Here is a 26731-nt window from a genome sequence, read left to right as displayed (position 1 = left end):
AGTGCATGTGAATCCTTGTGTGTGCCCTCCAAGAGTGGAGTCTCTGTTTTCCCCGGTCCTGTGAAGCTCCTGCACTCAAGCCCTGCTGGCCTTCAAAGCCAAATGTTCTGGGGGCCTTTCCTCCCAATGCCAGACCCCCAGGCTGGGGAGTCTGACATGGGGCTCAGAACTCTCACTCCTGTGGGAGAACCTCTGTGATATAATTATTTTCCAGTTTTTGGTTCACCCATCTGGTAGGATATGATTGCATTGTGAAAGCACCCCTCCTACTGTCTCACTGTGGCTTCTGCTTTGTCTTTGGATGTGGAATACCTTGTTTGGCAGTTCCAGTCTTTTTTGTCGATGGTTGTTCAGCAGTTTGTTGTGATTTTGGTGTTTTTGTGAGAGGAGGTGAGCTCAAGTCCTTCTATTCTGCCATCTTTTCTCTATTCCAGGGAGTTTTTATATTAACAAGTTTTGAGATCTTCAGATCTAATCCAAGAAAGTGGATTAGAAATAGAGTAAAAAAATAAAGATAGGGCTTCCCTGGTGGCACAGTGGTTGAGAACCTGCCTGCCAATGCAGGGGACACGGGTTTGAGCCCTGGTCTGGGAGAATGCCACATGCTGTGGAGCAACTAGGCCCGTGAGCCACAGTTACTGAGCCTGCGCGTCTGGAGCTCGTGCTCCACAACAAGAGAGGCCGTGATAGTGAGAGGCCCGCGCACCGTGATGAAGAGTGGCCCCGCTTGCCGCAACCGGAGAAAGCCCTCACACAGAAATGAAGACCCAACACAGCCATAAATAAATAAATAAATAAATAATTTTAAAAAAAGATAAATATAAATAAAGTAGAAATAGTAACCTAGATGGACAAAATGGAAATCAAAGTCATTGATTCATTCAATCACTCTTTGAGGATAATTATGCACTAATCATTATTCTAAATGCTTACAGTTGAAAAGAGATACAATCCATTAAAACAAAGAAGTTACAGTTTACCGGTGGTAGGGTCATGAGAAAGCAAATATTTGGCCCTTTTTCTTTTCCTTGTCCTTAGTCTAGTTTCACTTGCTCATAGGGTGATGCATATAGAGGACTTGCACCCAGCCCTTGAGACCAGAGTTCCTCCAAATTTTTTATTTTGATGAAGCCCAATTTATCTTTTTTTCTTTTTTGGATTGTGCCTTTGGTGTCATATCTAAGGACTCTATCTAACCTCAGTTCTCAGCAATTTTCACTTATATTTTCTTCTATAAGCTTTACAGCTTTACATTTTAAATCTATGATCCATTTTGAGTTAATTTTGGTATAAGGTATGATATTTATATCAAGGTTCTTTTCCTTTTTTTTTGCTTTTTGCTTTTGAATGTCAATTGTTCCAGCATCATTTGTCGAAAATACTATCCTTCCTCCATTGAATTGCTTCTGCATCTTCATAAAAAAATCAGTTTGCTGTACTTGTGTGGGTCTGTCTCAGGACTCTCTTCTATTCCATTGATCGATGTGTCAATACCACACTCTTGTGATAACTGTAGCTAAATTGTAAATATTAAAATCTGATAGTTTGATTCCTCCAACTATAGTCTTCTTTTTCAAAATTGTTCTGGCTAATTTACTTCCTTTGCCTTTCCACATAAATTTTAGGACAAGCTTATCTATGTTTATAAAGAACCATGTTGAGATTTTGGTAGGAATTAAGTTAAATCTGTACATCAATTTGAGAGAAATGACATCTTTAGTATGTTGAGTCTTCCAGTCCATGAACACAGTATATATTTTCACTCATTCAGGTCTTCTTTCAGAAGCAGTTTGTAGTTTTCAGCATATGGATCCTATATATATTTTGTTAAATTTATATCTAAGTATCTCATTTTTGTGGATGTGATTGTAAATGATATTGTGTTTTCAATTTAGGTTTCCAAATGTTTACTGCTAGCATATAGAAATATGATTAATTTGTGTTGACCTTGTATACAGTGACCTTGCTAACTTATAACCTCACTTATTTGTCCTAGGAAGGTTTCTCTTCCTTCCTTCCTCCCCTCCTCTTATGTTCTTTCTTGTAGATTCCTTAGGATTTTCCATGTAGACAATCATATTATCTGGAAAAAGTTATGCTTTTATTTCTTCCTTTACAATCCGTATGCCTTTTATTTCCATTTCTTGCCTTATTTTACCAGCTAAGGCTTCCAGTACCATATTGAATAGGGGTGTAAAGAGCAGACATCCTTGCCTTATTCCAGAAAGCATTCAGTCTTTCATCATTAAGTCTGATGTTAGTTCTAGTGTTTTGTTTTGGTTTTTGTAGATGCTCTTTATTGGGCTCGGGGAAATTCCCTTCTATTCCTAGTGTGCTGAGAGTTTGTATGATGAATAGGCGTTGAATTTGGTCAAATGTGTTTTCTGCATCAACTGATATGATCATGTGGCTTTTCTTCTTAAGACTGTTAATAGATTACATTAATTGGTTTTAAAATACTGAGCCAGCCTGGAATTCCCAGAATAAATCCCACTTAGTTGTGGTATATTATTCTTTTCATACATTGCTGGGTTTGATTTGCTAATATCTTGCTGAGGATTTTTATATCTAAATTCACGAGGAATATTGGTCTATAGTTTTCTTTCTTTTTCTTTTTTTGTACTGTCTTTGGTTTTGATATCAAGGTAATGCTCACCTTATAAAATGAGGTGGGTAGTGTTGGTTTTTCTTCTGTTTTCTGAAAGTTGTGTAGAATTGGTGCTATTTCCTCTGTAAATGTTTGGTAGAATTTGCTAGTGACAATTTTGGGTCAGGAGATTTCTTTTTGGAAAATTTAAAATTACTAATTCAATTTCCACAACAGTTATGGGACTATTCAATTACCTATTTAGCCTTGGGTGAGTTTGTGATTTTGGAGGGGAATACGTCCATGTTAACCAAAGTTTTAAATTTATATGACTACAGTTGTTTGGAGTAGTATCTTATTATCCTTTTAATATCTGTGGGGTTTGTAGGGATATTCCTTTTTTCATTCCTGGTACTGGTAGTTTGTTTCATCTCTCATTTTTAATTTATCATTCTTGCTAGAGGTTTATCAATGTTACTGATCTTTTCAAAAGAAATCTTTTAGTTTGATTTTCTCTATTGTCTTTCTGTTATTGATGTCATTGATTTCCACTCTAATATTTATTATTTCCTTCCTTCTGTTTGTTTGGAGTTATTTTGTATGTATTTCTTTGTTCAGTTTCTTGAGGTATGAGCTTACATGACTGATTTGAGGCCTTTCTTATATATAAGCACTAAGTGCAATATATTTCCCTCTAAGCACTGCTTTAGCTGTGTCCCAAAGATTTTGATATGTTGTATTTTCATTTTAAATCAGTATAATACATTAAAAATTTTCCTTTAAGATTTCTTCTTTGACCCATACATTATTTAGACATGTGTTAATTTCCAAGTGTTTGGGTATTTTCCTGTTATCTTTGTGTTATTGATTTCTAGTTTGATTCCATTATGGTCAGAGGGCATAATTTTTATGATTTCAATTTTTAAAACATCTATAAGGTTTGTTTAATGACTCAAGATGTCGTCTATCTTGGTGAATGTCCCATGTGTGATAGAACAGATGTTACTGGGTGGAGTGCCAACTATCTTTTTAAAGTTTTAATCCAGGTCTTGGCCTAATGATATACTAACTAAGAATAAGGAGAAGAGTGGCTCTGCTCTCTCATGCTAAGAAAGAAACTTTAGTTTTCAAATAAGTAGGACCAAACTTTGGAACCTTGGGAAATTTAAAAGTTGCATTAGACCATCGGAGTCCAAAGGATTATAGAGCAGAAGACCCTCCCTTTACACACCAGAGTTCGTGAAATCTCACGCAACTCAAGATCAACTCATCCCCATGACAGTAAGTACAGTATAGGCACATCTTACTTGGGGATTTGGTTCCAAAGTAGGCCAATAAGACAAGAATAGTGCCTATTCAAAATTACTCTTGCAGAGAAGCCAGCATAAAGCGGTTACCACTGGCTAACACTGGGTCAATTTGAACATCAAATAAATAGTAGTTAAACAAATGATGCTGCAGCAATTGGACATCCATAGGCAAAAATATGAACCTCAACCTAAATCTCAGACCTTATATCAAAATTAACTCAAAACAGATTACAGAGTTAAATATAAAATGTAAAACTATAAAACTTTTAGAAAAAAATAAGAGAAAATCTTTGGGCTCTAGGGCCAGGCAAAGAGTTTTTAGACAGCACCAAAAACACTACTTATAAAAGAAAAAAATGAGTAAATAAGACCTAATCAAAATTTAAAACATCTGCTCTGTGAAAGCCTGTGTGAAGAGGATGAAAAGACATGTTATAGACTGGGAGAAAATATCTGCAAATCACAGACCCAACAAAGAAATCGTAACTAGAATATATAAAGAACTCTCACAACTCAACAGTTAAAAAAAAAAATTCAAGTAGAAAATGGGTTAAATATGAACAGACATTTCACTGAAGAAGATAGACAGATGGCAAATAAGCACATGGAAAGATATTCAACATCATTAGCCATTAGGGAAATTCAAATTAAAATCTCAATGAGATGTCACTATATAACAGAATGACTAAAATAAAAATAGTGAAAACACCAAATCCTGGTGAGGATGCAGAGAAACTGGATCACTCATACATTGCCAGTGGAACTGTTTTTTAAAAAAATGAAACAAACAACTACCATAGTACCAGCAATCACACTCCTGGACATTTATACTAAAAAACTGAAAAATTCTTCATATAAAAACATGTACATGCATGTTCATAGCAGCTTTACTTGTAACAGCTAAAAACTGCAATTATCCCCAATGTCCTTCAACAGATGCCTGGTTACACAGGCTGGCATATACATACAGTGGAATACTATTCTACAAAAAGGAATGAACTATTGATACACATAATAACTTGGATGAATCTTCCGAGAATCATGATGAGTGAAAAAGCTAATCCCCAATAGTTACATACTACATTATCCTATTTGAATAACATTTTGAAAGGATAAATTTTAAATGAAGGTCAGATTAGTGGTTGCCAGGGTTTAGGGATGTGAGTGGGGTGATGGTGGTGGTGGGGGGAAGGTGAATGGGGTTATAGAAGGGCAATATGAGGGATCCTTGTGGTATTGGGTTGGTTTAATATCTTGATTGTGGTAGTAAATACAAGAACCTACAAAGGTTATAAATCTATAGAACTTAATACACACAAACACACAAATGAATATAAGTAAAACTGGGGAAATCTCAATAATATAAGCAAATTGTATCAATATCCAGGATGTGATATTACACTATAATTTTGCAAACTGCTACCATTGAAGAAAACTAGGCAAAGTGTACAAGGGATCTCCCTGTATTATTTTTTACAACTGTTTGTGAATCTATAATTATCTCAATAAAAACAAATAAAGAGTAGTAGAAATTATTTAACCAACTGAATAAAATAGAAATCTATTAATTCATACTAATGATAGGTAGACAGGGTGATGGGAAAGAGAAGGAAATATTCTTCTTTATAGTAGAATGCCAACTAGTATAATTAGGAAATATAATGCAATCAGGAAATATAATCACTATTTTACAACCATCATGGTAAGAATTGATTTAGGCAAGAAACATCAATGTATGCTAAAACTAAAGTATAGCAATTTCATGAGGATTAGAACACTTAATAGTCTCAGAGTGTCACCCTACAAATTTCTTACTAATCGAGAGAAAGATAGCACCTTTAAAGTAGAGAAATCTGGCTGATTCTACGTCAGTGAAGTGATCAATGTTAGCATCACCAATAATGAAACAAACTACCTAATGTTCCTCCTGATGAGATGCACTGAGAACATTACTTCTGTTTATCAAAACACCAGAAAGTTGTAAGACAAGTCACAAATTAGAAGGTTGTTGGCAGTGACTGGTTTGGGAATACCATATAAAGATGAAAATGGCTAATTAAAGCCAGATGCAATAACACTGCTTAGTTGTATAAACATAAGATTGAGGAAAAAAGAAAGGCAAAAGAGAATAACATGCAATATGATTCTGTGATATTGGGATCTAATAAGAAATATATATTTGGTTTTTGTCTCTGGTTCCTGATACAGAGTTCCTAAAACCCTTGTAGTTTCCTTAGTGACAGAAGAGGAGCATCTTCGTTATTCATAATAAGCCCCTTTCAACCATATCTGAGTTTGTTAATGACATGACTGATGGCTGAAAGCCCCTAGGTATTTCAGGATTGGGGCTAGTTGCTAGAGGAACCAACCATGTGATTAGAGGGTTAGAATTTTCAGCCCCACTTCCTCAGTGTCTGGGGAGGGGAGAGGAACTCAAGATTGAGGTAATCACCAATGGCTAGTGATTTAATCAGTCACACCCACTGTCATGGAGCCTCCATAAAAATCCCAAACAACAGGGTTTGGAGAGCTTCTGTGTTGGTGAACACATCCATGTGCGAGGAGGGTGGTGTACCCGAAACTGCATGGGGACAGAAGCTCCTGCACTTGAGACGCTTCTGAACTTTGCCCTCTGTACTTCTTCATCTGGCTGTTCATTTACATCCTTTATAATAAACTGGTAACAGTAAGTAAAGTGTTTCCCTGAGTTCTGTGAGCCATTACAGCAAATTATCAAACTTTAGAAGGGGGTGGTGGGAATCCCTGATTTGTAGACAAGTTGGAAAGAAATGAAGGTAACTTGCACTACATGCAATTGGCATCTGAAGAGGGGGGCAGTCTTGTAGAACTGAGCCCTTAACCTGTGGGTTCTGTGATGACTCCAGGTAGTGTCAGAATTGAATGAAATTGTGGGACACCCAGTTGGTATCCAGAGAGTAGGAGAATTATCCCCCAATAAACATATTTGAATAAAAATTTAAAAGTCCCTGGAATAAACTTACTGGGAAATTTCAAGACCTATATTAAGAAAACTTAGATTGTCATATATATAGTCTGTTATATATGACCCTCATGGTAACCACAAAGCAAAAACCTAGTATATACACAAAAGATAATGTGAAAGGAATCTAAGCATAACACTAAAGAAAGTCATCAGACAACAGGGGAAGAGAGCAAAAGAAAGAACAGAGAAGAACTACAAAACTGCCAGAAAACAATTAACAAAATGGTAATAAGTACATACCTATCAATAATTAAATGTAAATGGGCTAAATTCTCCAATCAAAAGATATAGAGGGGCTTCCCTGGTGGAGCAGTGGTTGGGAGTCTGCCTGCCAATGCGGGGGACAGGGGTTCGAGCCCTGGTCTGGGAGGATCCCACATGCCGCGGAGCAACTGGGCCCGTGAGCCGCAACTGCTGAGCCTGCGCGTCTGGAGCCCGTGCTCCGCAACGGGAGAGGCCGCGATGGTGAGAGGCCTGCGCACCGCGATGAGGAGTGGCCCCCGCTTGCCGCAGCTGGGGAGAGCCCTCGTGCAGAAAAGAAGACCAAACACAGTCAAAAATAAATAAATTAATTAAAAAAAAAAAGATATAGAGTGGCTGAGTGGATTAAAAAAAAAAAAAAAAACAAGACCCATCTATATGTTGCCTATAAGACTTACTTCAGATGTAAGGGCACATACTGACTAAAATTGAAGGGATGGAAAAAAGATGTTCCATGCAAATGGAAACCAAAAGAAAGCTGGGGTAACTGTACTTATATCAGACGAAATAAACTTTAAAACAAAGACTGTAATAAAAGACAAAGAAGGGCATTACATAATGATAAAGTGGTCAATCCAACCAGAGAATATAACATTTGTAAATATTTATGTACCCAACATAGGAGCGCCTAAATATATAAAGCAAACATTAACAGATGTAATGGGAGAAACTGACAGCAATGAAAAAAATTGTGATATACTTTAATACCCCACTTACATCAATGGATAAATCATTCAGACAGAAAATCAATATGGAAACATTGGCCTTAATAGACACACTAGACCAGATTAACTTAATAGATATAAACAGAACATTCCAGCCAAAAGCAACAGAATATACATTCTTCTCATATGCATATGGAACATTCTCCAGGATAGACCATATTTAACAAAATAAAGTCTCAATAAATTTAAGAAGACTGAAATCACATCAAGCATCTTTTCCAACAACAATGGTATGAAATAAAAAATTAATTACAAGAAGAAAACTGGAAAAATCACAAATACATAGAGATTAAACAACATGCTATTGAACAGCCAATGGGTAAACAAAGAAATCAAAAGATAAATAAAAAAATACCTTGAGACAAATGAAAATGGAAATACAACTTACCAAAATCTACGGGATGCAGCAAAAGAAGTTTTAAGAAGGAAGTTGATAGTGATACAGGCCTACCTCAAGAAACAAGAAAAATCTCAAAGACACAATTTAATTTTACACCTAAAGGAACTAGAAAAAGAAGAAATGAATCCTAAAGTTAGGAGAAGGAAGGAAATAAAGATCAGAGTAGATAGAAATGAAATAAAGACTACAAAGACAACAGAAAAGATCAATGAAACTAAGAGTTGATTCTTCGAAAAGATAAACAAAATTGACAAACCTTTAGCTAGACTCACCAAGAAAAAAATAGAAAGGGCTCAAATAAATAAAATCAGAAATGAAAGAGAAGTTACAACTGATATCACAGAAATACACAGGATCATAAAAGACTACTAAGAGCAATTATATGCTAAAAAATTGGACAACCTAGAAGAAATGGATAAACTCCTAGAAACATACAATCTTCCAAGACTGAATCATGAAAAAATAAAAAATCTGAATTGACAGATTCCTAATAATGAGATTGAATCAGTAGTCAAAAACTGCCCCTCACCCCAAACAAAAGTCCAGGGCTATGGCTTCTTTGGTGAATTCTACCAAATATTTAAATAAGATTTAATACCTATCCTTCTCAAACTCTTCCAAAAAACGGAAGAGGAAGGAATTCTTCCAAACTCATTTTACAAGGTGAGAATGGCCTTGATACCAAAACCAGACAAGAATACCACAAAAAAAGAAAATTTCAGGCCAATATCACTGATGAACATAGATGCAGAAATCCTAGCAAACCGAATCCAATGATACATTAAAAGGATCATACACCATGATCAAGTGGGATTTAGTCTAGGAATGCAAGGATGGTTCACCATCCACAATTCAATTAACATGATATACCACATTAACAAAGGATAAAAATCATATGATTATATCGATAGTTGCAGAAAAAGCACTTGACAAAATTCAGCATCCATTTATGACAAAAACTCTCAATAAAGTGGGTAGAGATGGAAACATACCTCAACATAGTAAAGGCCATATATGATAAGGCCACAGCTAACATCATACTCAATGGTGAAAAGCTGAAAGCTTTTCCTCTAAGATCAGGAATAAGACAAGGATGTTCACTCTTGTCACTTTTATTCCACATAGTATTGGAAGTCCTAGCCAGAGCAATTAGGCAAGATGCAGAAATAAATGGCAGTATTTGTGGACAATATATTATATAAAGTGTGATAACTCCACCAAAAAACTGTAAGAACTAATAAATTCAGTAAAGTTGCAGAGTACAAAATAAATATACAAAAATCTGTTGTATTTCTACACACTAACAATGAACTATCAAAAAAGAAATTAAGAAAACAATCCCATTTACAATTGTATCAAAAAGAATAAAATACCTACGAATAAATTTAACCAAGGAGGTAAAAGACCTATACACTGAAAACTATAAGACACTGATGAAAGAAACTGAAGAAAACACAAATGAATGGAAAGATGTTTCATGCTCATGGTTTGGAACAATTAATATTGTTAAAATGCCCATATTACCCAAAGCAATCTACAGATTCAATGCAATCCCCATCAAAATCCCGATGGCACATTTCACAGAAACAGAACAAAGAATCCTAAAATTTGTATGGAACCACAAAAGACCCCAAACAGCCAAAGCAGTCTTAAGAAAGAAGAACAAAGCTGAAGGCATTGCACTCCCTGATTTCAAACTCAGTATGATTTTGGCATAAAAACAGACACATGGATCAATTAAAAAAACAGAGATCCCAGAAACAAACCCACACACATATGGTCAATTAATTTATGAAAGGAGGTAAGACTATACAATGGGGAAGGGACAGTCTCTTTAATAAATGGTGCTAGGAAAACTAGACGGCCACAAGCAAAAGAATGAAACTAGACTATTGATACTATCTTACACCATACACAGAAATTAACTCAAAATGGATTAGAGACCTGAATGTAAGACTCGAAACCACAGAACTCCTAGAAGAAAACATAGGTGGTCAGCTCCTTGACATTGGTCTTGGTGATTATTTTTGTATCTGATTCCAAAAGCAAAGGCAACAAAAGCAAAAATAAACAAGTGGGACTACATCAAACTAAAAAGCTTCTGCACAGCAAAGGAAACCACCAGCAAAATGAAAAGGCAACCTACTGAGTGAGAGAAAATATTTGCAAATCATGCATCTGATAAAAGAGTAATATCCAAAATATATAAAGAACTCATACAACTCAATAACAAAAAACCAAATATCTGATTAAGAAATCAACAGAGGAACTAAATAGACATTTTCCCAAAGAAGACATATAGATGGCCAACAGACACATGAAAAGATGCTCAACATCACTAATAATCAGGGAAATGAAAATCAAAACCACAATGAACTATTACCTCATGCCTGTTACAGTGGCTCTTATCAAAAAGACAGGAGATAACAAGGGTTGGCAAGGATGCGGAGAAAAGGGCACCCTTGTTCGCTGTTAGTGGGAATGTAAATTGGTACAGCTGCTATGGAAAACAGTATGGAAGTTCTTCCCAAAATTAAAAATAGAACCAACATGTGATCCATCCAGCAATTCTACTTCTGGGTATTTATCTGAAGAAAATGAAAACACTAATTTGAAAAGATATATGCACCACTATGTTCACTGCAGCATTAGTTGCAATAGCCAAGAAATGGAAACAACCTAAGTGTCCATTGATGGATGACCAGATAAATATGTAGTGTGTGTGTGTGCGTGTGTATAGTATATATGTATAAATACATATATATATACAATAGAGTACTACTCAGCCATAAAAAAGTATGAAATTTTGCCATTTGTGACAACATGGATGGACCTAGAGGGTATCATGTTAAGTGAAATAAGTCAGACAGAGAAAGACAAATACCATATGATTTCACTTATACGTGGAATCTAAAAAGAAAAACAAACACACGATACGAAATTCACAGGTACAGAGAACAGAATGGTGTTTGCCAGGAGGGTGAGGGTGGGCAAAATGGGTGAACAGGGTCAAGAGGTATAAACTTCCACTTATAAAATAAGTTATGGGGATGTAATGTTTAGCATAGTAATTATATCAATAATATTTTATAATATATTATTATATGTTATATAATATTAATAATTATATTATAATTATAATGTATTATAATATCAATAATACTGCAGTGCATATTTGAAAGTTGCCAAGAGAGTAAATCTTAAAAAAATTCTCATCACGAGAAAAAAATTTTCTTTGTAACTCTGTATGGTGAATGATGGTAACTAGATTTATTATGGAGGTCATTTTGCAGTGTATACAAATACTGAATCATTATGTTGTACACCTGAAACTAATATAATGGTATATGTCAATTATACCTCAATAAAAAAATGATGAGGATTTTTAGAAAATGTGACATGACACTAAAGTTCATTGATAATGTGTGAAACTTTGATTAAAAATTAAAAACTTTGTTAATTAACTAGATGGGAGGAATCCTTTCACAATGCATACGCATACCAAATCACCATGACATACACTTTAAAAATCTTACAATTTTGTCAATTATACATCAATAAAGCTAAAATTTAAAATAAATAACTTAAAAAAAGAGAAATGTGACAAAACCCAGAAAAACTCTGGAAAATAATGAGCTGGGGACTAACACTACCCTAATTTTCATTGTATACCATTCTCTAGCATTTGAATTTTTTGGACTGGTACATGTAAGTTTTTTTTTTTTTTTTAATTAATAAACTTTACTTTTTAGAGTGGTTTTAGGTTCACAGACAAATTGATCAGAAATTACAGAGTGTTCCCATATATCCCCTCTCCCCACATATGCACAACCTCCCCCAATAATCAGCATCATGGTGGTATATTAGTTACAACTGATGAACCTACACTGACACATTATCAACACCCAAAGCCCATAGTTTACATAAGGGTTTACTCTTGGTGCTGTACATTTTATGGGTTTTGACAAATGTATAATGACATGTATCTACCATTGTAGTATCATACAGAATAGTTTCACTGCCTGAAAAATCCTGTGCTTTGCTTATTCAGTTCTTCCTCTCCATTAACCCCTGGCAACCAGTAATCTTCACTGTCTCCACAGTTTTCACTTTTCCAGAATGTCGTATTGTTGGAATCATACAGTATGTAGTCTTTTCAGATTACGTATTACTAAGTGAAAAAAGCCATTGAAGTTTCCTCCAAGTATTTTCATGGCTTGATTGATAGCTTCTTTCTTTTTAGTGCTGAATAATATTCCACTGTCTGGATGTACCACAGTTTACTTATCCATTCACTTATTGAAGGACATCTTAGTTGCTTCCAAGTTTCAGCAATTATGAATGAAGCTGATATAAACATCTGTATTTGGTTTTCTGTGTGGACATAAGTTACAATTCATTTGAGTAAATACCAAGGAGCACAATTGCCAAGGAGCACAATTGCTGGTTTTTATGGTAAGAACACATTTAGTTTTGTAAAAAACTGCCAAACTGTCTTCCAGATTTGCTGTACCATTTTGCATTCCCACCAGTAATGAGTGAGAATTCCATTATTCCACATCCTCACCAGCATTTGGTGTTGTCAGTGTTTTGTATTGGGTAGTCTAAAATCCAAATGCAGTAATATTTCATTGTTATTTTAATTTGCAATTCTCTAATGGCATACGATGTTGAACATCTTTTCATACACTTATTTGCCATCTGTATACCTTCTTTGATGACGTGTCTGTTCGTGTCCTTTGTCCATTTTTTAATCAGGTTGTTTGTTTTCTTATTGTTGAGTTTTAAGAATTCTTTGCATATTTTCAAAGCAGTCCTTTATCAGATGTGTCTTTTGCAATATTTTCTTCCAGTCTGTGGCTTATCTTCTCATTCTCTTGTCTTTCACAGAGAAGTTTTTAGTAGTAGTGAAGTCCAGCTTAGCAATTATTTCTTCCATAGATCATGTCCTTGGTGTTGTATCTAAAACATCACTGCCAAACCCAAAGTCATCTAGGTTTTCTCCTATGCTATCTTCTGAGAATTTTACAGTTTTGCATCTTATGTTTAGGTCTATGATCCATTTTGAGTTAATTTTTATGAAAGTTGTAAGGTCTGTGTCTAGATTCATTTGTTTGCATGTGAATGTCCAGTTGTTCCAGCACCATTTGTTGAAAAGACTATCTTTTGCTCCACTGTATTACTTTAGCTCTTTTGTCAAAGATCAGTTGACTACAGTAATGTGGGTCTATTTCTGGGCTTTTTATTCTGTTCCACTGATCTATTTGTCTGTTCTTACATCAACACCACACTGTTTTGATTACTGTAGTTTGTAGTAAGTCTTGAAGTCAGGTAGTGGCAGTTCTACCTGGCAGTGGCACTTTGTTCTTCTCCTTCAATATTCAGTTGGCTATTGCTTCTCCATATAAACCTTAATCAGTTTACTGATATCCACAAAATAACTTGCTAGGATCTTGATTGTGAGTGCATTGAATCTATAGATCCGGTTCATAAGAACTGACATCTTGACAATATTGAGTCTTCCTTTCTATGAACATGGAATATATCTCCATTTATTTATTTCTTCTTTGAAATATTTTATCAGTTTTATAGTTCTCCTCATATAGATCTTATACATGTTTTATGAGATTTATTCTTAAGTATTTCATTTTTTTAGGTTTTAATGTAAATGGTAATATGTTTTTAATTTCAAATTCCACTTGTTCACTGCTGGTATACAGGAAAATGACTGACTTTTGTAAACTGACCTTGCATCCTACAGTCTTACTATTATCGCTTATTAGTTTTTGTTGTTGTTGTTGTTAATTCTTTTGGATTTTTTCCTACATAGGTGATTATGACATCTGTGAGTAAAGACAATTTTATTTCTTCTTTCCTAATCTGTATACTTTTTCTTGTCTAATAGCGTTAGTTAGGACTTCCTGTACAATGCTGAAAAGCACTGGTGAGAGAGGATGTCCTTGCCTTGTTCCTGATCTTAGTGGGAAAATTTTAAGTTTCTTACCATTAAGTATGAGGGGTTTTTTGTAGCTGTTCTTTATCAAGGTGAGGAAGTTTCCCCTTTAATTCTAGTTTGCTGAGGTTTTTTTTCTTCTTCTTTTTTTTATCATGAATAGGTGTTGGATTTTGTCAGACGGTTTTTCTGCATCTACTAATATGATCATATGATCATATGAAGAAAAAATTTCTTCTTTAGCCTGTTGATGCGGTGGATGACATTAGTTGGTTTTCAAATGTTGAGCCAGATTTGCATACCTGGAATAAATTCCTCTTGGTCGTGGTGTATAATTCTTTTCATACATTGTTGGATTCAATTGCTAATATTTTGTTAAGGGTTTTTGCATCTATGTTCAATGAGAGCTACTAGTCTGTAGTTTTCTTTTCTTGTAATGTCTTTGTCTGGTTTTAGGGTATTAGGGTAATGCTGGCCTCAGAGAATGAGTTAGGAAGTATTCCCCTATCCCCTACAGAAGCTTCTATCTTCTGTAGAGAACTGGTATAATGTTCTTAAATGTTTAGAAATGTTTAGTGGAATATACCAGTGAACCCATCTGGGCCTGGTGTTTTCTGATTTTGAAGGTTATTAATTATTGATTCAATTTCTTTAATAGATATAGGTCTATTCAGATACTCTATTCATATATCTTTTATAACAAAAATTTAAAGTTTAATAAGTGTTGGTTATCCCCAAATTACCCTATAAATTTAATAAATTCCAAACAAAATTCCAATGGTATTTTTTAAAGGAATGAATAAGATGATTCAAACATTACTTTGAAAGAGGAAAGGCTCAAGGATAACTTAACGGGAAAACACAAGACAAATAAGGAGGCTTTGCACTACCAAATATCAAGACAACTTCAGAGCTACAGTAATTAAAATATGTAGAAAATAGGCCCCGAATTATCTGGAAACTTAGTTTACGACACAGGTAGTTTTACACATAATTGGGTAGATCATTCAATAGTATTAAATGAGTTAACTCATTATTTGAGAAGAGTTTTTCCTTTCAGCAAAATTCTAGACAATTGAAAAGTTAGACCATTACATTTGGCACAAATCTAAGAATTCTGATAATATCCAGGTTTGCCAAAGTATAAGAAAACAGGTATTCTTAAACACTGTCCACATAAGAATATATATTACATCCTTTTTGAAGTATAATTTGGTGGTTATATATCAACTAGTGATCTTAGTTGCAAGCAAAAAAAAAAAAAAAATCAACTGACTAACTTAAGCACAACAGGAATTGATTAAGAATAATGGGTAGCTCCTAGAATCTAGAGGAGAACCTGAGAACCAAGTTTGGAGTCTACACAGCCAAAACTGATGCTCTAAACCATAGTGCACAACTGAATATGCCATTATCACTGTCAGTGGGCACAAACACCACAGCTTCCATGGCCAGCTATACCCTGTACCCTACTGCTACATGTAACTGCCATTGCTGCTGCTGTCTCACCAAAATGGAGTCCACCTTACCCTGCTTTTTCCCATCACCAGCTTCCAATTCAAAGTTTGAAATAAGTACTTCTGACTGGTATAATCTAGGTTCTATGTCCAAGCATTAGGTGCAAGGGAGCCTGGGCATGTGAGTACCTGGCATTTCAGCTTTTTTTTTAGGAGGAAATAGACTGTATCTCCAAAGGTGGGAGTTTTACAAACATAGTTCTGGGTTTCAGACACTAGGATCGCACAAAGAATGACATTATGTCCACAACAGTGGTATACATTAAAATTATAAATACTTATTACTCTTTACTCCAGAATTCCATTGTAAGGAACTTGTCCTAAAAACATATTCTTATGACCATGCAAGAGAGTTCATCACATCATAGTCTGTAATAGCAAAAAAATTAAAATCAATAAGGGACTGGTTCAGAAAGAGAAAAACAAATACCGTATGCTAACACATATATATGGAATCTAAAAAAAAAAAAAAAAAAAAAGTTCTAAAGAACCTAGGGGCAGGATAGGAATAAAGACACAGATGTAGAGAATGGACTTGAGGACGTGGGGAGGGGGAAGGATAAGCTGGGACGAAGTCACAGAGTGGCATGGACTTATATATATTACCAAATGTAAAATAGCTAGCTAGTGGGAAGCAGCTGCATAGCACAGGGAGATCAGCTCGGTGCTTTGTGACCACCTAGAGGGGTGTGATAGGGAGGGTGGGAGGGAGACGCAAGAGGGAGGAGATACGGGGGTATATGTATATGTATAGATGATTCATTTTGTTATACAGCAGAAACTAACATAACATTGTAAAGCAATTATACTCCAATAAAGATGTTAAAATAAATAAATAAATAAAAAATAAGGGGTTGGTTAAATAAATTATGGCAGTTTTTATATGAGAATAACATGCAGCTGATAAAATATTTATTGAATGAATACTCACTGTGCGCCAGGAACCACATTATGCACTGGGAATACCATGGTAAACAAAGTGGACAATAGTCTGAATGAGGTACCAGTATTTTTTTTAAATGCCTAAAATATATTAAGTGGTTTAAAAAATTAGTATGACTCCACTGGGAAAAAAATCAGACATTTAGGTATGTTTATGTACATACACAGAGAAAACTATTAGTTATCTTTGGAGAGCAGGAATGGACAGGGGTACATTCTTTCTGATGGCCTGAGTTTTTTGCCTCTTTAAAATTTTAAAATAATTTTTATAATTTAAAATGGGGAAATTTTATTTTTTATATGACACAAATTGTATACCTTAAAAAAAAAACCCGAGAAGCCATTGGAGACAATAGGGTTTCCTTCTGGAGCGAAGAAAATGTTCTAAAATCTAAAACAGTGGTGATTGTTAAACTACTTGGAATTTTATGGGCGAATTTTATGTATGGTATGGAATTATATCTTAATAAAGCTGTTAAGGGGGAACGGGACAAGTGATCTGCAGGCTTACATGGGAGCCGACCTTGATTTAAGATCCAAATTATCAATAGTTTGACATCTGATGTTTTAAATTAAAAATGTAGGTGAATTTTGCCTTCTACTCTAAAACATATCCATAGTTTTAGTTCCAAAAATCTTTATAAAAAATTAGCTTGGGGGCTTCCCTGGTGGCGCAGTGGTTGAGAATCTGCCTGCCAATGCAGGGGACACAGGTTCGAGCCCTGGTCTGGGAAGATCCCACATGCCGCGGAGCAACTGGGCCCGTGAGCCACAACTACTGAGCCTGCGCGTCTGGAGCCTGTGCTCCGCAACAAGAGAGGCCACGACAGTGAGAGGCCCGCGCACCGCGATGAAGAGAGGTCCCCGCTTGCCGCAACTAGAGAAAGCCCTCACACAGCAACGAAGACCCAACACAGCCAAAAATAAATTAATAAATAATAATTAAAAAAAAAAAAAAAAAAAAAAAAAAAAATTAGCTTGGGATGGAAGCCATTATTTATCCCCTGGCTCTCCCATCACAGAGGGTATTTTGACATAACTTATCTCAGGAGGAAAGGATTCCTTAGAAAACCAATAATAAGAATTCTGTTTCTCCCTGAATAAATAATTAATCAGCACCTACTATGTTTGAGGCACTAAGTATGTGGCTGTGTCCAGCAGGGAACTTGCAATTTTTGGGAGAAGGGGTTGAGAAAGAGAAAGTGATTTAAAAAGTATTTTTAAAGTACATGATAGAGTTTAAAGAATAATTTTTGGATTAAAAACACTGGTGAGTCTATTCTGATAAAAACACACATTTGAAAAATAGAATTATACTTTGCAATTTGCTTTTTTCCACTTAACTATTTCCAGCATCCCCAGGGGATGTTCCTTTGGAAACATGGTGAGAGGTTTGCAAGTTCACCCCAGGATTTTCAAGACTGACACTAGTGGTGGTAAATCTGCTCTATCAGTTAGCACCTGGTTGAACCTACCTCAGTTTCCTCATCTACCAAATAGGGATAATAATAGTACCTACACCTCATAGGGTTGCAGTGAAGATTACATGAGTTAATCCATGCAAAGCACTTAACATGGTGCCTGGCATAAATATCAGCTTTTCTTACTATGTGATGCTCACCATGATTAACATGGTCAGCTCTATGTACCAAACAGTCACTCTGAATCAAAACACCAGCTCCTTGATGAGAAAGGCACAGGACCCAAACAAAGAAAGTCTTAAAGTTTTATTACTGCCAGGAAGGAAACCCTGTAAAATTAAAGTTAAACTGTGTTTCCAATTAGGAAGACAATACTATTAAGATATTAATCTCCTTTAATTAACTTATAAATCTAATGTAGTAGTTCTGAACCAGTGGTACTTTTGCCCCCCACAGGAGACATTTAGCAATACGTGGAGACATTTCTGGTAGTCACAAGTGAAGGGGCTGCTGCTACTGGCTGGCATCTAGTGGGTGGAGACCAAAGATGCTACTAAACATTCCACAGTGCACGGGACAGCTTCCCACAACAAAGAATCATCTGGCCCAAAGAAACCCTGATCTAATGCAATCCTTGATAAGATGATTCTAAAATTCACTTGGAGGACTAAATGGTCACAACAGACATGAAATTTTGGGGGAAAAAAAAGTAAGAAGAGGTATTTGCTCGAGTAGATACCAAAAAAAATATCAACCACAAAAACAAGACAGTCAAATTCTGACATTGAGAATACACAAATCAATGAAACATAAAAGAAAACCCAGAAATAGATCCAAGTGCTTAAAATAATCTGGTATAAATCATGTGCTTCAGATAAATGGAGAAAAATAATTATTTAAGAAATGATTCCCAGACAAATGATTAAAATCATATATTATAAATTCTAATATCCAGAATGTTTCCCTCATACATCTGCAATCAGGATGCATCTAATAGTATATACACTTCATGCGGTAGTTTCTTTTTTCTTGAAAAGCCGTTCTTAAACTGACAGCAAGTCTTAGATTCAGTGTTGTCTTAGAAATAAGGCAATACATATATGGAAAATGGTAAGCATACTTCATGCTATATAAAGCATTTCAGATGAATTAAAGAACTAAATGTTAAAAATGAGATAGTCAACGAACAATAATAAGTAAATAATAGGAAAATAATCTCAGGACAGGAAATCTTTCTAAACATAAAACAAAGAAAAAAATAAAGAAAAAAGATGCACAAATACACATGTAAAATGTAAAACTTCATTAAATAAAACATCACAAACTACAGATTTCTAAATTTAGTGCAATCCCAATTTTAAAAGTAAAAATTATTTAGAAGTTGACCAAATGATTTTAAAGTTATCTGAAAGAATAAATATGCAAAATTAGCCAGAAAAATTCTAAAAAAGAAGAGCAATGAAAAGTTTCCTCTGCTTCTTATTAAAACAGCATGTAACAAAGTCAGAATACAAAGTCCACAAATAGACACGAAGGTTATTAGTTGATAAAGGTAATATTTCAAACCACTGGGGAAAAAGGACAGATAATTCAATAAATTATGTTGGGACAACTAGCTAACCATCTGGAGAGAAAAATATTAGATTACCATTCTATTCTTTTTTTGAAACTAATTCCAGGTGGATTAATGAAAAAAAATATATTTATAATCTTAGGAGTGAGGAAAGTCTTTCTAAGTATGACAACAAAGACAGAAATCATAAAGGAAAAGGGTGACAGAATTGACTATGTAAAAATTTAAAACCTCTGTAAAGAAAACCAAAGAAATCAAAAGTGGGGAAAAAATGTAACATGTATAACACAGGGGTAGTTTCCTAGTACAAATTACTACAAACTGGCTGGCTTAAAACAACATCCTCTCACAGTTCTGGAGGCTCAGAAGTCCAAAATCAAGGTGTCTGCAGGACCATGCTCTCTCCAAGGCTCTAGGGGAGAATCTGTTCTGTGCCCTTCTCTTAGCTTCTGGTGTCATGAGCAATCCTTGGTGTTCCTTGATTTGCAGGTGCATAACTCCCATCGTCACACGGTGTTCTTCCTCTGTCTTCACATCGTCTTATAAGGACACTAGTCATATCGGACTAAGGGTCCACCCTACTCTCTATGATCTCATCTTCACTGATTACATCTGCAATGACTCGATTTTCAAATAAGGTCACATTCTGTAGTGGTGATGGGGACTTCAACACATCTTTTTGGAGGACCCAATCCAACCTATAAAAATTCTTTACTATGTGAGTAAAACTGAGAAATTAGTAAACACACAAACAAACAGAAACCCAATAGGATAAGAACAGGCAATTCACACACACACCCTATGTGTGTATGTGTGTGTATATGTATATATATATATATATATATATATATATATATATATATATACATACATATGGAGAGAGAGAGAGAGATCTCCAATAAACATATGCAAGATGCCCAGCTCTGCTACATGCCGAGCACACACTCTGATCTCCAACCTCACTAGCTGCTCCTCCTCCCCTTGCCTTCCCCTGGGCCAGGCACTGTGGCACGCTCTAGGGCTAGATCCTGGATGCTCTTCCTCTTGTAGACTGTCAGCCTAGATGAACTCTTCTAGGTCAATGACTTTACAACCTATGTGCTAATGACACCAAATTAGTCAGGACTTCTCCCCTGGCTTCCAAACTCAGTACAAACCTTATAACTTGCATCTCCAGTTGGCTCTCCCACAGGCATCTTAAATTTAACACCTTTAAAAGAGAACTCTTGAATCTTTCCTCCAACCCTGTTCCTCCCCAAGTCTTCCTCACTTCAATGACTGACACCAACTTGCATCCAGTTGTTCAGGCCAAAACCAGGGCATCATTTTTGATTTCTCCCTTTCCCTCATTAACCACATCCAAGGATCAGGATTTACTTTATAAATGCCTTCCATATCTCTCCAGTCTTCCAGTTGCACCACCTACAAAGCTATAATTATATCTGGTCTGGACTACTACTGCAACTTCCAAGACTCATCTCCCTGATCCACTTTTGTCCCCTTATAGTAAGGTGAAGCTGGTTTGTTTGGGACAGTTTCAGTTTTCACCTGTTGCTTGATACCAGTTCCAGTTAGCAACCCCTTTCATTTGCAAAAGGATCCCCATTTGGATGATAAATTATATGGTCACCTTGCCTTACAGTCTTTTCCTCTCACAGTAGCTAGTCACCTTTTAAAAGTGTAAATTAGATCATGTTTTTCCCCTGCTAAGAGGAACTTATCCTAAACAAACAAACAAACAAAGGTACAAAGATTATTTATGAGGAGATTTCTCACTGAGTTGTTTATAATAGACAAAATTTAGAAATGGCAGCATAATATCGATTTACAGGAAAAGAGAAATGTAATTATAAATCTGTACAATGAAATACATTAAAAATATTGGTGATGTGTATTTATTGATGCAGAAAGAGATAAAAAGTATATTAAGAGAAAAGGCAAACTGAAAACAATGAAGTATAGCAAGACTTCATTTTTGCAAAAACATATGGGGATGACACATGGCTATGTATGAGTGCACACTGGTATTTACAAATAAAAGTTTAGGCAGGCATACTTCAAAATGTTAACACTGGTTATTTTTGGATAGCGAGATTAAGGGCAATTAAATTTTCTTCTATATACATTTCTCAATTTTTTGTAATTAGGCCAACCAAAATTATCTGAATATATTCTGCTTTTATAAGTAGGGGGGGAAAAAAAGCAATAAATATTATAAAAAAACACAGACACATTTCATCAACTTACTGAAGACTAAAGCCCAGGTTAAGAGCCAGAAGTTCAGAAACATCAACTTCAGCATTGGAGATGGGTTTCTGATTTCCTGAATTCAAGCAAGTTGTTTCCCATCAGTCAATATTTGTAAAAAAGAAAAAAAAAATTACAAAACTTGTTTCTTTTATTCCATTGCTTGCCAAGCTTGAGAAACAGCACAAAGTGTAGCAAAAGCTATCATTTATGCTGGCATTTTCCTTGCATTGTTTCATTAAAAACCTTTTAATGGTCCTGCCAGGTAGGTATTAATGTTCTCAAATGCAAAAGCTGAGAGAGATGACAGAACTTGCCAAAGCTCACACAGCTGTTGGGGGCGGGGCGAGGCGGGGGAGTTCCTGATTTAAACAGAGGTTTCTCTGACCTCAGGGCCTTGAGAAAAAGCTGGACAAAGGCGCTTTAGGCTTTATAACCTTGCTCGAGTCTCTCAATGCCTCTGATCTTTTGTGTGGTTATCCTACCACCCTTATCTAACTTGCAAGAAAGATAAAAGGAGAACCAGCCCGGAGTTTTTAGAAAGGTGGAGTAAGTATCTGGAGAAGCGAGATTTACACTGGGTACTACTCTGGAACTTGCCCTTCATTTCTCTTCAACTCGAAAAGCTCCAAATCAAAATGCATGGTTGGGTGGTCACAAGGGAGGGTAGGGGGGCAGTTTGAGAGTGCCCCTATGTATGTGTGTGAAGGGTCACAACACACGCGACAGACTGGGATAAGGATGACATATGGGCACCTGAAGAAGGAAGCTGACCCAGGATGAGGGAAGATGGACACCACTTGGGAGCAAAGGACAAAGTTAGTAGGAAGGACAAATTAAAGGGGGATTGAGAGAAGGAGGAATAGGAAAGAGGAGGAACTAGGAGGAGATGCAGTTGGGAGTTATTCTGCAGTATTTTTTTCTTCCACCTCTTTTCTTTCTATATTCTTTCCCTTGATTATCTAAGTCACAATTAGACCTTCGATGCTCCTTTCTGTTTAGATGATTACCAAATCTTTCCAGTCCTGACTTTTCTCCAGAGTTCAAACTGAATGCAGCATTCCCTCCACCCCAAGCCTGCTCCTACTGTATTCGCTCTCATCGTCAAACATCCGTCTGAACTGTTCGCTCTCCCATTCCGTCAACCATTCTTTCATCCAACAAATATTTATTGTGGATCTAGTATGTCCCCCACACTGTCACAGCACTAGGGACATCCATTCACCTCCCAAGTTGGGTCACTTTTACCTTGAAAATCATTTGTCTGTCCTCTCATCTAAATTCTTTACTGAAATTTATTGAGAATCCCTCTTGCTTGAACCATGGCAACATAGCACTATAAGTTAATTGGTTTTGCATGCCATTTATTCTACAGTGACCTCCTAGATTTAGCACTATACCTGCAGTGGCTCACAGTGGAGGCTTAGGGACTACAAACAATGGGAATGGGATTGGAGAAGCAGAAGCTAGATTTGTCTTGATGAAGTATTTGCAAAGGAAGAAAGGGGTTCACAAATAACATCAGTGTGACAATTCTGTTATTTCTGGGGTGTGGCTTTGGGAGGCTGGGAAGATTGTTGGAAGTCTGATGCTGGGAGTCTCCTGATAGAAAGCCTTGCCCACCTCCCATCCCTTGAGTACTCAATAGCCACTTGTTGATTATATCACCTTCTATGACAGAAGCCGCAAATGTTGTGTTCTCTATCGTATCCCCAGCTCTTAGAACATCAGGCCCATAGTAGGGGTTCAATAAATATCTGTGGAGGATTCTAGAAAGGCAGGGACCATAGATGTTTTATTCACTACCTTAGGAAGAAGGACAAAGAGCCTGAGGGAAAAAGAAATCGTGCAAGATGTTTCCCTCCCTATTCCTTTAGAGCTTGGTAAATGTTTCCTAAGCGAAATAAAACGGCCCTCCTGCACAACTCCAAAATCGGGCCCCTCGCTCGGCTGCCAGGCCCTGGAGCGCGGCCACCATCTGGCCCAGGCCCCAGCTTCCCTCCCTCCCCGCCCGGGCTCCTGTTACCTCCCTGCATACATCTGTACCCACCACAAGCCAAACAATTACACGCTCCCGCGTCCCCGCCCGGAGGTCCGGGACTACCCCTAGGACCCCGTGTGCCCCCGGGCCCCCCGGCCGCCACCCCCGCCAAGGCTCGGGGAAGCGCGCGGCCCGACCTGAGACCGCCGCCCGCTGTGGGCTCCTGCACCCCCCGCACCAGGACCTCGTCCATGTGCTCGGTGGCCATTCTCCAGCCTCAGCCCGCTCGGGCTTGAGTGCGGAGCCCGGGAGGCCCGGCCTCCCGATCCGGGCCCGCCGCACTCCTCAGGGTAGAACACGCCGGGAAGGCGGCAAGGCGGGAAGCCGTTGCAGCTGTGAGGCGCCCAGGCGCGGGCGGCGGGGCCGCCGGAGCCAGCGGGCCGGGCCGAGGGTGGCCCGAGCGGAGGCGGCGCTCCGGTCGCGGCGGGGCTCGGGGAGCGACGGCTCGCTCACTCACCACGGTCCGACGAGGCAGCGCGCCGGTGGTCCTGGACAGGGCCCGGCGGAGCCTCCGCGCCCGGCCCGGGCGGGTCCCCCCGGGGCTCTCGGAGCCGCTGTCGTCCGAGATCACGATGAAGTCCTCCATGGCTGCGGGTCCCGGCCGAGCCAGCGCACGGGCGGCCGGCGACCCGGGAGGCGGCAGCGGCGGCGGCGACTTCGGTTCCTGCTGCTGAGGCGGCGGCGGCGGCGGCGGCGGCGACAACCGGGGCCATCACCCCAACGGCCCCGCCCCTTCCCTCCCCGATCCCCGCCCCGTCGGCCCCTTCCCGCCCCTCCGGAGCCCCGCCCCCTGGCGGCGGGCGGCGGGCGGTGGGCGGCTAGCGGTTGGGTAAGGGCCGCGGTCACGGTTTTTGGCGGTGGTACTCGTACTCTCTTCCCGGAAAGAGAGAGAGAAAATCAAGTCGCAGCCGGCTTGGGCCGGTGTTGGGGGCGGCCGTGCGGGACGCTGAGGCTGTGAGGGCTTCCCCTGCTGCTTCTGACTCAAGTGTGAAGTGAGGTGTGAACAGGCCTCTCTGATCCAGACGGCCTCGACATACTCACCCGAAGAGCGTCACTTGAGGGTGGAACCTGGCCTCGGACTGGCGGGGTAGAGGGGGCCCCTACTGACTGAGGGTGGGTGAGCTGGCCTCTGACTGAGTGGGGGGAGAGAGGCCCCACTTCTTTCTGCACACGTGCAAGTACCTTTGTAGGATCAATTCCTAGAAGTGGAATTACTAGGTCGGAGGCGCTGTTTCTGTTCCGATAAATGATGCCAAATTACTAAATTGTACCAATTTGCGGTTTCACCAACAATATATGTCACTCAGGAATTTAAACTGAGATTTAGAGATTTGTTCAGTTGGTAGCAGGATCAGAGACTGAAAAAAATGCACAAAGAGAAGCGATGAAGGAGCAGACATTATGAATATTTAGATGTTATGAATAAGCAAAAAAGATATACCCAGTGGAGGGAGAAGCCGTAGGTAGTTGGTTGTTGAGCAGGAACGTTAAAATCAGGATAAGATCTGTGTTACAATAAATGGGGTATTGACCAAATCTTGCTGCCCAGGCTCTAGCAATTTGGCAAAATGTATTAACAGAGCCAAAGGAAAATGTGTTTATCGGAAAGGGGATTGGTTCCTAAAGGAATGGTTATCAGGTGCTATCTAAGCACTGCTTAGAGCAGCGATTCCCAAACTTTAGTGAGCATCAGAATCACCCAGAAGGCTTGTTAAAACACAGATTGCTGGGCCACACCCCAGGGTTTCTGATTTAGTAGGTTTATGAGGTGGGGCCACCCAGTTTTCATTTCTAACAGGTTTCCGGGTGATGTTGATGCTGCTCTTGTGGGGACCATGCATTGAAAACCTCAGGTCAATGGCCAGCAGATTTCAGATGTTCTGGTGGTATGTTTGAAATCATCCTTGTTGTGAAGGGATTCATTAAGTTGTTTGTCTTCACCAAATGCCATTTAACATTTAGTTTATTTAACTTCTTTTTTGGGTTTCTGTGACTCAGCACCTCTGTTACCACTTCTTTTCATTCTCCTTAGCTGACTACTGCTCCTCTAACTTACTCCTTAAATCATGGTGTTCCTCATGACCTTCGTATACTTCTCCCTACACAATCTCAACCATTTCCATGCTTTAACGATAATTTTTTTTAAATTCATTTATAATTTTTTTATTTTTTGGGCTGTGTTGGGTCTTTGTTTCTGTGCGAGGGCTTTCTCTAGTTGCGGCAAGCGGGGACCACTCTTCATCGCGATGCGCGGGCCTCTCACTATTGCGGCCTCTCTTGTTGCGGAGCATAGGCTCCAGGCATGCAGGCTCAGTAGTTGTGGCTCACAGGCCTAGTTGCTCCGCGGCATGTGGGATCTTCCCAGACCAGGGCTTGAACCCGTGTCGGCTGCATTGGCAGGCAGATTCTCAACCACTGCTCCACCAGGGAAGCCCCTAATGATAATTTTTATGCTGGTGACTCCCATATGTTTATCCCCAGCCCAGCCCTGTCCTCAAAGCTCCAGATGTAATGTATCCAAATGTCTGTTGAACCTCATAGGCATCTCAAGTTGAATATGTCCAAAACTGAACTCAACCTCCATCCCCCTACCTGGCCCTCCAAAAATAAAGCCTGCTTCTTCTCTGTGTTCCCTACTTCAGTGACTGGTGGTACTACCAGCCAGCAATTGCACAGCTTTATGCTCTCAACAAATCCTGTCTCTTTTACCCCCTAAATATTTCTCGCACTCCCTTGCTTCTTTTGGTCTC

The 26731-nt window shown here is 38.2% G+C and overlaps 1 protein-coding gene across 2 annotated transcripts in view; it reads right to left on the bottom strand.

Moving 5' to 3' along the window:
* The window catches only part of SIMC1 (SUMO interacting motifs containing 1), a 97146-nt gene extending 72495 nt beyond the window's left edge, over positions 1-24651 (bottom strand). For both annotated transcript variants that reach the window (XM_068536399.1, XM_068536398.1), the window contains exon 1: positions 24439-24651. In XM_068536399.1, coding sequence (XP_068392500.1) covers positions 24439-24567 — 129 coding nt within the window. In that variant the 5' untranslated portion in view covers positions 24568-24651. The remainder of the gene's footprint in view (positions 1-24438) is intronic.
* Positions 24652-26731: the final 2080 nt, after the last annotated feature.

The sequence above is a fragment of the Eschrichtius robustus genome, chromosome 2, assembly GCF_028021215.1.
Source record: "Eschrichtius robustus isolate mEscRob2 chromosome 2, mEscRob2.pri, whole genome shotgun sequence".
NCBI lineage: Eukaryota > Metazoa > Chordata > Mammalia > Artiodactyla > Eschrichtiidae > Eschrichtius > Eschrichtius robustus.
This window is presented reverse-complemented; position numbering and strand designations above follow the sequence as displayed.